Raw genomic sequence first — 11,617 nt, forward strand, 5'->3', positions numbered from 1 at the left:
GAGTTGTCATTAGGAAGAGTGCTAGGGAAATGTCTAGGAACATTTTGGTAGATGCCTAAAAAGCCCAATCCTAGAGTAGAGAAGGAAGGTTAAAGGTTTTGGACAGGCTGCTAGGAATTCCTGTGGGTAGTTTTCTCCCTTCCACCCTCACTGATGATGCTGGAAGGTTGAGACCTCTGCCTGGGGAACTTCACCGCAAGATGGGAAGATGCTGGTCACTGAGGACCCCTCTTTTCTTCCACTCCTCCCACTCTCCAGGTACAGGCCCTTTCCTGCAGCAGGAAGGGTGCATAAGGAGCAGCCCTCCAGCTCTGGGGGAACAAGTGGTAGGGAGGAAGTGGTAGAGGAGTAATGGGCTGTGAAGGGCAGAGAAAGACACAAGCACAAGACCTGCTGTCATGGTTGGTACCATCTGCTAATGTCTGTATCCGGAGCTGTGATGCTGGTGTATCATCTGTCACTAATCTACAGGAACACACTGGATGTACTTAAGGTGTGTGGGGGTTACTCACGTGAGTGAAGGTTGCAGGATTTCACCCAAATCACGTATTCTGGACTCCTACTTTCCAGAGCCGAGAACAGTGAGCAATATTTCTTTTCTGGCTTGTATTTTAAGTTTTCCAGTAAGCAAGTTTACTGGGTTGCACAGCATGAAGGGGAATAAACCTCCTTCCTGCTTCCAGTAAGAAGGAGATTTGGAAATGAAAATGCATTTCCTAAACATTTTTAAAGACTTTTATTATGCTGGCGACTAGAAAGGGGAGCTTTTTAGCAAGGAGTAGGTAATGAGGGCTTTGCATGGATCTGCTCTGTAACAAATCAAACCAGCTGGCTTGATGTTATTTACTGGGTGAAAGGATTGTACAGTCTTGGTAAGACCATCAAAGTTCCTCAACGAAGTGTCCTCAGGAGATTTACTTAAGTAACAGAAGGGAAGAGAAAGGAAGGTCAGATCACTTTGTATTTTATATATGTATGTATTATATCACATATAATTCAAGTGCCTGTGTTGGGAGAGTAGGTACCTATGGTTAATGGGCAGAGAAGCGCTCCCAGGTAATACTCAAAGGAGGAGACTAACTTCAATTTTCTAGAAGCGTTTCCTTTAAGGGTGGTTCTGGGACAACCTCCTTTTCACGAGAGTTGTTTCAATGCCTGAGCTCATCAGCACAATTCTCTTGGTTTAAAAATTAACTGTGCACTTAGACTGCACTTGGTGGAGTCAGGTAAACTTCAAGTCTGCTAATTGGCAAGGTGTGGAAACTAGATTGCATCGGAATAATCCCCTCAGGCAATGCATAACGCCCACAGTAAAAATCATTCCAGGTTATAGAGATCATTAGCAATCACGTTGTACCTTCTAGGTGCTGAAATAACTGCTGGGAAGGGTGGTAAGGCTGTGCCTGAAGGAGGATTTGAGTGTGAGAATAAGACCCTTTTTATTTATTTTTTTTGCTAATACAGCCAACTGGACTGAGAAATCCTGAACTGGAAAGAAACGGACTTTATCCTCCCTACACTGGTTTGCCTGGATCTCGACATTCATGCATCTACCCTGGACAATACAATCCATCCTTCATTAGTGACGAAACCAGAAGAAGAGACTATTTTTAGCAGGGAGTGGAGAGGGAGTGCAAGATTGACACAGTTTTGTGGTCCCTAATCCCCAGGTACAATCTGTCACCTGGGCAGTTCAGCCCACATCAGTCTTACTCTTCCCATTTAACAGGAAGGCCTTTGAACTCCACGCTGAGCGTTGCTGCCCTGAGGAACAGTTACACTTGCTGAGCAGCAGAGAGAAGGAGGAGGAGGAGTGAACAGCTCAAGGTGCACATCACTAGAAGACCCAGACAGAAGTTAACACATGTACTCTGGATTTGTTCTGTGCTGCTTCTTCACTCTTTGCGCTACATGGCAGGCATGGATCAGTAGAGGCAGATGAACTGTGCCCAGCACTCTGCATTGAATACCACTAGGAAGTGTTTTGTTTACAGATCTTGTTCACGGTTGACTGTGCTTCTTAGCTAACCTTCCTGCAAAGATTCACTGTGCCACTCCTTTTGGTAGCGCAAGTTTGCCCACTTCCTTTTCCATTGCTGCATTGCTTTCTGCTTCGTACGTGACAGGGAAGCTGGCTGGTCCTCTGACCCTCACCTTCTTACTGGTAGAAGTTCTTCAGATGGCTGGGTCCTTGCTGAAGCCTGGTACCTGGCAACGTTGGCTGAATTTATGGGTTGATCGTCTCCAAGGAGTATGGGAAAGCTAGTCATGCCACTGCAATTCTAACTGAAAAAAAGACACAGTTGATCCTATGCGCCGCTTTGAAAACTTCCTGTATATAGGGAAGAGTCCGAGTATGTTGTGTTGTCAACCAGCATCGTTCAGAAGTGATGCCACTCCATGTCATCATAGTGCTTCCATATAGGATCTTACAGGGCTCTGTTTCCCTGCAGTAGAAACAGTAATATAATGTTAAATAGTTGCTCACAGGGAAGAACATGAGCTGGGAATTCAGCATGCTTTTTACAAGGAATCTGGGAAGGAGCAATAATGCTATAGCCCTGGCTGGGCAGGTGGAACGTGAATTCTGGGCACTGCAGGTGGGACATAGCTTTCAAGCCTCCACAGCCCACCTTGACTTCAGTAGGAGCTGTGGAGGCTTTCAGTACATTGGAAAATAAGGCTCACTGCAGTAAGTTGCATTTAAGGGAGAGAAAACCATGATGCTTTCAATCCCAGCGGAACAAAGATCACTTACGTTGAAGTGTTTTGCTTTCCTCCATCCTAGTTTCAAGTGATTCAGACCAGGCAGGTTTCCTCACCTAGGTGTGTTACTTCATATTAATCACTTCAGCAAAAGCTGAAGAATGTAAGTTATTACATTTCTCACCAAAGATCAAATTGAAAGCTCATGGACTGTAGTCTGACCTGAGCTGGGTGTTGAAAGAGATCTTATTAATGAAGTATATTTACCGCTTATCTTTACTTCAGTCTTAACGTGAGTTATCCAAACCCTGTCCAGATACAGGGTCCAGATACGGATCCTTCCCCTGAATGTGACTGTGCTCTTAATTCAAGGTGACTGCTTGTATGAGGATAACAAACAGCACAATTCCTTAGCCATTAACCCACCATCTCTGTAGTGCATACATAAACTAGTTTCACTGAAGGACACATACCCTCAGATATTCCCTTCTCCCCTGCAGTGCTCGAAAAGACACAGTGCCTACAAGTAAGTTCATAAGGTAGCTCGGCTCACTGAAGCACTAAAGACCATGGGATGCATCCCCCAAAGTGCCTAACCCCAGGTGAGAACTGCAGTGCAGATGCTGATGTGTTGTGTAGTTGCTCACCGGAGGCAAACCTGGAGTGACGAGGAGCCCTCCATCAGGGAACAGGTAGCAGTACTTGCGTCCTATAGATGCTGTGAGTCCCTAGATCCTTTCCGAGCACTTTGAAGGCTGTTGTATTCCGTATCAAAAGTGAGCAACAGCTACCCAGAGGAAGGGGAGCTAGCACTAGGCAGTCAGCTGCATGGGCTAAGAGGTTTCTGGTCCCTGCTCACATTTACTTCTATTTTCTCAAAACTGCAAGGCAGGAAAGGCACCACAAATGTACTTGAGAACACATAGTTTGGTGAACCAGCTGTAGCACACGAACGCAGTGTCTTTTTATGCCTCACCCCTCATCTACTATGTAGAAACAGCAGTGTGGGCTTGCAGAAAAACAGAACTTTATGGATGCCTAGGGCAGTATGCTTTGCACTTACATGATCCTATGGTGACGATGCATGCAACTTCATGTCTGCCTGGGAAGTACAGCTGCCTAAGGAGCTATATTTAAGGGAAACTCTAGTTACAGTATCCAAAATAGTGTAACAGGTAAAGCACAGGAACTAGCTGTTCCCTGCCACATTGATCAGTGTTTCTAGTCCATGAATGATGTTCTTCTCCCTTTCGTTAGCAGCCAATATCTTAATTACACAGGATCCACTGGATGATGTGAACTAAGGGCTTGACTCTGCTTTGCTGTGGGATCCTTCAAAGAGGACATTGGCAGGGTCGTTTCTGTGCGGGTGAGTTGCCTCTGGTTTTGAGAGTGCCTAGGACAGAAAGGACTGCCTTTCCCATGGTATGGAGGAGGGTTTTGTTTGTGTTACAAAAGAAAGGGGGAAGCTGGGATTCATGCTAAATCTAAATCCAAAGCGTATAGACGAGCACTGGGCTCTGCCCCTATTTACTAGTGTCCCAGCAATGATGGTAGGATTTAACCACATGCCAGCATTTCATCAGATCGGGAAGAGTTTAGGCACATGCTTATAGGCAAATATGTTTAATTGCTTGGTTAGTTCAAAGACTGGGAAATGTTCCTGTGTGTGCCAATTACAAAGGACAAAGTAGGAAATATCAACTCACAATTGCAGATCAATCCTTCTATATAAAGAGTAACATGGATTATATGAACAAAACTCCTGGTCTATATCTCATAGCAAATTGCAGGGGATTTGAGTGGAAATGAGATAGGACTGTTCCTAACTGAGATCACACAAAAGTTTGCAAGTAATTAATTTTCAGTTCTTAATGATCTTCAAATTCTTCTTAATGCTGTACCTGGAGTGAAAGGGTCTCAGTAAACCCAGCAGGGTCTCCTGAGGGAGGACTGTAAAACTTGGCCTTTTCCAAAAGAGAGAACTTTATTGCACTGAAATTTTCTCTCTGCCAGAGCAGGTAAACATTGGGAAATTTCTTATGAGAATGTATCCATTGCAGCCTGACCTTCCTTTTAGCTTTGGTAAGAAGGGAGTCATGGAGCCAACGCATAGTCCACAGGAGGAGGAAAAAGGGTCTCTCCTGACCTGCAGCACCTTCTCTGGGTGTCCTAGGAGGCCTCGCTCGGCAGGCAGAAGAGGATTTAGGCAGGTGTCAGCACCGGGGTGAGTGCAGGTGCTTTCCCGTGTGGTGATCGATCCCGGGAGTCTTTGCGGCACCAGCAGATGCAACCCAGGGCAATTCAGCCCCTGGGTCTCCACCAGCCCAGCCATTCCCCGTGCTGCGATGCTTCTGTCTTCACCCAAGCCCCACTGGCTCCCAGTTCCACTAGGGCAGAAGGGGTGGGTGCAGTGCAGTGTGTTTTGCCACAATTTATGACAGTTATTTTATTGCAATTATTTACTACCACATCCCAGCAGCAATGGGCTTGCCTGGCCACAGCAGGGATGTGACCTGTTTCTGTGCAGCTTACCTCTGTTAAAGGTGCCACCAGGATCCTCTCTGTCTGCTTCCATCTCTGCCATAAACTAAGCACTCTCTGGCAGTGGAGTGGGGTTTGTCGCTCCTGTCGGATGTGAGAGGGGTCTTCACATGCCCTCAAGCCCACTTTCAAATGTGGATGCCTCTCTTTTCAGTACCTAACTCCCCGTAGGATGTCTAAATTAATGCAGCTTATTTCTCAGACTATTTAGTTTACTTTTAGCTACCCCAAATTGCAAATTTTGACCACACTGGATGTTTTTGCCAAGGGGAATTGCTCTCTACTGTCCAAGAGGATAAGATAGAATTGGCATGTTTCTTGTAAGGAGGACGCAAGTGGTTCAGCCAGATGTGGGGAAAGGAAGAAAAACTACACCAACACTGCACAGAAACCTGCTCTTGCTCCTGGCTGCTGTGGAAAGCTGGGGGAGCAGTCAGCAAGGGCCCATGGGCAGTTGTGTGGGTGTATTTTCTATTAACTTTGGAAAAAATGCTAATTCTGTTGCTTGACAGGAAACTATGTGGGAGGCACACATTTGCTGCTATGGTGCTCTGCCAATTGTGCTGACAAAAGCCCCTCACCCACAGAAATACCCCCAGCAGCCAGCCTAGGAGAGGCAGCCCCAGTGAACAGAGCAGCAAAACGCAGATTTGAGGGATCATTCAAAAGGGAGGCTCATATGCGCAGCCTTCCTGTGTCCCTGCCATGCACCGCTGCTCGCCCTGGCCAGCCCTTCCAGCTGCACTGGAAAAATCAGGGACCTTTTGCATACTGTTGAAACCTCACAGCACTGAATTGGGCTATATGAGGAAAAAACAGGACAGGGGCATTTTGATGCCCTTTGCCCTCCACATTTAAAGCATTAGGTAACGCAGCAGCAATGAATCTCATTGCTGTTGCAGCATTTTCCATAAATCCCACTGTCACGGTCAGGTACTGAGTCACCCCTTGTGACCAGCCTTCTGAAAGATATTTGCCTCCACACTGAGTGGTAGTAAAAGGCTTTAAAAAATAGCAATTAATGACAGTTAGAGAGAGGTGTTTGTCATTGCGAAATTGTTTGTACCAATACTTGTAAAGGTTTTCTGCCGGGACCTGAGTGAGCAGCAGAGCGGGTTTGGACAATGCCGCGGACATGCCAAGTGCTTCCCACTTGTCTCTAATGCTGGTCAATGGCCATGTCTGTTCCAAATCCAGCTGGACTTCTCATTCCCTCATAGTGATGTTTAATCTTTAGTTTTCTTCCTTAAATTAACAAGAGCGGATGCATTTTACTTAAATGCTCTTCCTATGCTGGCTAATGTTTTTTCCTCTTTACACACAAAGGACCTAATCCAGCATCCATTGTAGTGACCGGGCTAACTCTCCCATGGACAGTAATGAAGTTTTTTTTAGGCCTGGATTATTCCACCACCAGGGTCACCTGTGTGTAGTACATGCTTTCCTGTGGCTCTGTGTTCTGCCTATTTCTGTGATACTGTTACTGCCTTTCCATGTTGTATTTATTTTTTAAAAGTATACTTATTACTGTAGCAGGACCTGTATTATGTGAGATTGAACAAAACAGGTTCAAGATCTGAAACACTTTCCTGAGAAGAGAATGAATGTGAATTTTGTGAAGTTGTTTTACTGATCAACCAACCTGTTTCCTATCGTGTAAGATCTTCTAGGGACGTAGAGGTGCTTTCTGCAGTCGCAGATAAGAACTACTCGTCAGTTCACTCTTATTTGTCCCTTCAGAAATGAAGCAAGATCTCCCAGTTTTGAAAGGGGTATGCACTGTGTGCTTGTAAGATTTTGGGAGCTTTGCAATGTGTATTTAATTCTTTGTTCCCTTGAACTGCTGAAATTGAAAAGCAGGACAGAAATCCATGAAGGGGTAAGAAATTAAAAAAAAAAAAAGAAATATGCTTACTTGTTTTGCAGAAGTAAACATCTAAAGCGAGTGTGGCTTCTGTACTGTAAAGTCATATGTGGGATGACACCTCTTCTGTGTCTAGTTTGTGTTGCATGAGTGTCATATCCTTGTTGACGGAAAACCTAGAGAGGGTGCCTGATGTTCCTCAAAAGTAGTATGCTAAGTTCCCTGGTCTTTATTCTGGTAAAATGCTAGAAGGGATGGGAGTCTTGCTCAGGTTAATGACCGCAGCAGGCAGCCCCCAGATCTGCAAAATGCTCAGGTTAATGACCGCAGCAGGCAGCCCCCAGATCTGCAAAATGCTACATGGAAAAGTCCTGTGGAATACAGTAAAAACTGATCACTTCTCCTGAACAATGCCATAGAATTTGCCTGACGTAAAAGGTCTCCAATGAAATCTGCTAGGATGGGTTTACTTTAAAGAAAAAAAAAACCAAAACAACAAACCAACAGAATAAATATTTAATAGTTTCCTTTTTTAAAGGAAATTTTGTTAAACTCAGTCATTTGTTTTAAGCCCTGTTAAGTTCTACAGGACTTTCTCCTAACAGAAGGTCAAACTTTGTGTGTAAAATCATAATGGTTTATTTGAGCAGCTTTCAGAATTGCAGTAGTAAAGCTCACCTGTTGTGAGCTCTATTTCAATAGGTAAATTTTCAGCATTTGTTTCTGCTTCTGTTATCAACCTGAATGTAAATCTGCTTTATGTTCTTGACATTGCCCGGTTTCCTTCCCTGTATCTCTGAATGTTTGCTTCCAAGTCGCTGGGGTTCTGAGGACATTTTCCAAACCAGTATTATTTAAAGTTGTATCATATTTTCAGCCTCCACTAATTATACAGTACTGTAGTAGCAAAATATAATTTTTAAGGATTGGATTATTTTTATACCTGCATCCAATATTATTAAATCTGGCGTTCTAGTCAGTATTACAAAAGGATACAATAAAACTATGAATATTACTATGTCTCAGCTTTTTTATTGTCTTTAGCTTTTCCTGTAGAGAGATGCATATGCAATTTTAGATTGTTTTAATAATAATTAGAAATCTAATCTATAAAATAAGAAATTTTATAGTTCTTTTATTCTTCTGGTGGTGCTTGGTGATTGAATAACTAAAATGAAAAGCAAAGAGGAAATGGGTATGTGGTTAGTTGTGCTAAACAAACTTCTGCTCAGCTGAAATAGAAGTTCTGTTCTGTTGTTTATTTCAGTAGCATTAAGCAACTCAAAGTTTAATTTTAAAGTTTTCTTCAATTTAATTTTTCATCCTGCTGGAAATGCAAGAGAATTGGTGAAGTTTTGTGTTTGCGTGTGTGAGTGCATGTTGGAGGCGAGGAAAACCTCAGGAGAGGTTGGTGCAGCAGGGCTGTTTGCAAGGGCAAGGGACTGGACCTGACCACAGTGAGATCGGTCCTACCTCAATAAGTGCCACCGGGGACTGTGAAGAATATACAGCTGAGTGTCTCTCAGGGGAAGAAGGAGGGTGCCTTGAATCCGGATGAACACAACATCCAGCCCAGGCTGCTGGGAAGAGGCATGATGTGGAAGAGCATCTGGAGTAATGGCAGGTATGTTCATCTGGGACAATATTTTCCTATATTGCTCCGGAGGAGTACCACACTCAACTGCGATAGCAATAAGATGGGACTGAGGTGGGATTCATCTGCTCTACCAAAAGTTAGGTGGCCAGTTTGAACCCACCATCTGGCTCCTCCAGTAGCTATGAAAAGAGACCAACGTCTGCAGAGAGTAGCTCACCCCATAAGTAAGATATCCCTCACCCTTGACAGTAGTGTCACAAGATGCCACACTAGGCAGCTGCCCTAGATGAATTGAGTGCCACTCACAGAGAAATGGTGAGTCTAGAACATACTTCTTGCTACATCCTGAAAATAAAGGAGAGAGTAACCCGATTAAATCCTGATGTTCTGTTCATTTGCAAAAGAAGAACTGTTACAGTGCCTCAGTTTTATTATCAATTGCAAGTTGTTCTATTTTCTGTGTGACTGTATCTTTTAAGGTCATAAAACTGAGGCACTGTAACAGATTATCTTTTAAGGAAATCGGCAGTGCAAAAATACTTGTCACAACATTGCCATGAGACTAGATAAAAGACCTTTACAGTTATGGACAAGCACGTGATTTAACCGTCCTGCTCACTTCGGATTTGCATACCAGTGCCTCTGAGATCATTGAATGCATCCATAGTGTGTGCCCTCAACCATCTTGGGAACCACCTGAAAAGAAGTGAAAGTGCATCTGCTTCCCCTGATTATGGGTGAATCCATATGTATAGCACTTTGATTTAGACTTTCTGGAGGGTTTTTTTAACTTTTAGCTAATTACAACATATATTTCTACTTGTGTATGTAATATATAATGGATAAACCAAATTTACATGAGATAGCAAAATGTATAGGAATCTCGTAAGGAATAGGATTGAAAAAATACACAGGAAGAAAGTATCCAGCTGATGCATGTGAAGAGCTATAAAAGACACTTGCTCCTACTTTAACATACGTCTTCTGGCAGCATGATTGCCCCTTGATTACATGCAACTTACAGTCAAATAATGAGGCTGTGCAGGATTATGGACCTTGTAATAGATAAACAAGGCCTTTTAACTTTGATACTTCCTTTTCCTGACATAAACAAAGATCAAGACAAGAGAACTATGCACCTTGAGGCAGCATTGGAAAATTTGGGCATATCGTGATGGCTGAAGACTCTAGGTATGGGAGATGGACATCACCAGAGGACCGGGGGCATACAGCTCTGCCAAACACCCTCCACAGCCAGGTTTATCCCCCTCTGCACACTGATTTCCAGCTGAAGCACATGCTGTGGCTCCCCAAATGGCCGGTGTCCAGGGTTGTTGGGTCTCCTTGGGGGCTCACAGCACAGCCTGCTCAGCTTGAAGCCTGAAATGCTTTATTGTAATGAGACTTCAGGGTTAGTTTTTGGGTGCCCCCTGCGGCAAAGCTGGGAGGGCGGTGGTGGCCTGGGATGGAGGTTGGATGCTGCCTGGGCAGGGAAGCACAGTGCTCTGGTGCCAAACGCTTCCCAGGCATTTCCTTCCCTATTTCTGTCAGCTCCCCAGCAAAGGGGCGTTTTAAGGAGGGGCCTGGAGGAACCAAATGGGCTGGGATAGGCAACTGGCATGGGAGTGAGCAGCAGCAGGGGCAGGAGCTGGATCCAGCGTGGCCTGGAGGGGCAGCCGGAGGGAGAGGGGGGGCTGTGGGTGCCCTGAGCACACCCCAGGCCACCCCGGAGCTGGCTCTGACCCTGGCCACCCTCACAGGCAACCCCTTGGTGGTGGGGGTACCTCGAGAACCAAGTACTGGACTCCCCTCACAGCTTGGGATTTCCCCCATCCCACAGAGCCACCCTGGCAACCACGCAAGGTGTCCACCATGGGGCTCGCTCAGGAGCTGTGAGCTAGTCCCAGGCTGCCATGGGGCAGGGCAGGTGCTGCCAGGGGGTCACTGTGTGGACTGAGGGTAGGTGCAGGAAGCAGGCTGCACTGGAGGGGCTTCGGGGCCGGAGAAGCAAAGAAAGATGCAGACAAAACACGCCACCATTTGGGCTCGACGCCCTGAGCAGGTCCGCGTGGCAGGGTGCAGAGGGACGAGGCCGCTCGTTCCCCATGCCGGCAGAGAGGCACCCAACCATTTTTGCTGTCCATAAGCCACCAATGTTTCCTGGTTCAGTGCAAGTTAAAAGTTTAGGACTTCCTAAGCTCAAGAATTACTTGAGTCATTCAATGAGACTTCTGGTCTCTCCCACCCTCCTACATACAAGAAGAACCACCCTTTGAATATATGAAATTAGTACACAAGACTGCATATCTTGTTCTTAAAACAGCAGATCAAACAAAAGCAGGTGAAGGAAGGGGAGAGGTGTTTAACACACAGAGCTGTTACTTCGCATTTAGAAAGGTGTTCATAACCTGCCAGTGTTGCTGGCAGTGGAGTTTGCCAGAGGAGACCAGCTCCACAGCCATTAGAGGTGGCTTTGCGGGAGATACACCAATGGGTTGTTCATCCTTCTTGTCCATGTCTGATAATGATGGGATAACCTGTGATTATTTCACAGAAAGACTTTACTGGCAGTTGTGGCAGGATCCAGGGTCACCCAGACCTTCGAAGTGAGAGAAATGATACCTTTGCCTGAAAAGGAGGAACTGGAAACCACTGTGGGCCATCCGATTCCTAACGGTCTCAAGCAGTGCATTTTACTGAAGCACAAAGCAGAACAAACACACTGTTCAGCTAGAGAACTCGGGCAGGTGAGGCAGCTAAAAATAAGAGGGTTTGGGAAAACCAGATGCTGCCTGCACAGACCTTTTTTCTCATCTTGGTCTCTACCTAGCAAATTTCAGAGGCTTCCTGGGATGCAATGTCAAAAAGTCTCTGTCTCACACCTATTTTCCCTGTGTCACAGCTGT

General features: G+C 45.2%; 1 protein-coding gene and 1 long non-coding RNA gene across 2 annotated transcripts; both read left to right on the forward strand.

Annotated features, from left to right (window-relative positions):
- Window positions 1-418: 418 nt before the first annotated feature.
- Window positions 419-1,761, forward strand: LOC103919631 (protein HEG homolog 1-like). Its single transcript, XM_009327168.1, has 2 exons — window positions 419-493; window positions 1,465-1,761. The coding sequence occupies exons 1-2, from the start codon at window positions 419-421 to the stop codon at window positions 1,612-1,614; spliced, it is 225 nt and encodes a 74-aa protein (XP_009325443.1). The 3' UTR covers window positions 1,615-1,761.
- Window positions 1,762-2,479: 718 nt separating this feature from the next.
- LOC103919601 lies at window positions 2,480-8,129 on the forward strand. Its single transcript, XR_663751.1, has 2 exons — window positions 2,480-7,385; window positions 7,431-8,129. It is a non-coding gene; the product is annotated as an uncharacterized LOC103919601 (long non-coding RNA).
- The last annotated feature ends 3,488 nt before the right edge of the window (window positions 8,130-11,617 follow it).

The sequence above is a fragment of the Pygoscelis adeliae genome, unplaced genomic scaffold, assembly GCF_000699105.1.
Source record: "Pygoscelis adeliae isolate BGI_AS28 unplaced genomic scaffold, ASM69910v1 Scaffold227, whole genome shotgun sequence".
NCBI lineage: Eukaryota > Metazoa > Chordata > Aves > Sphenisciformes > Spheniscidae > Pygoscelis > Pygoscelis adeliae.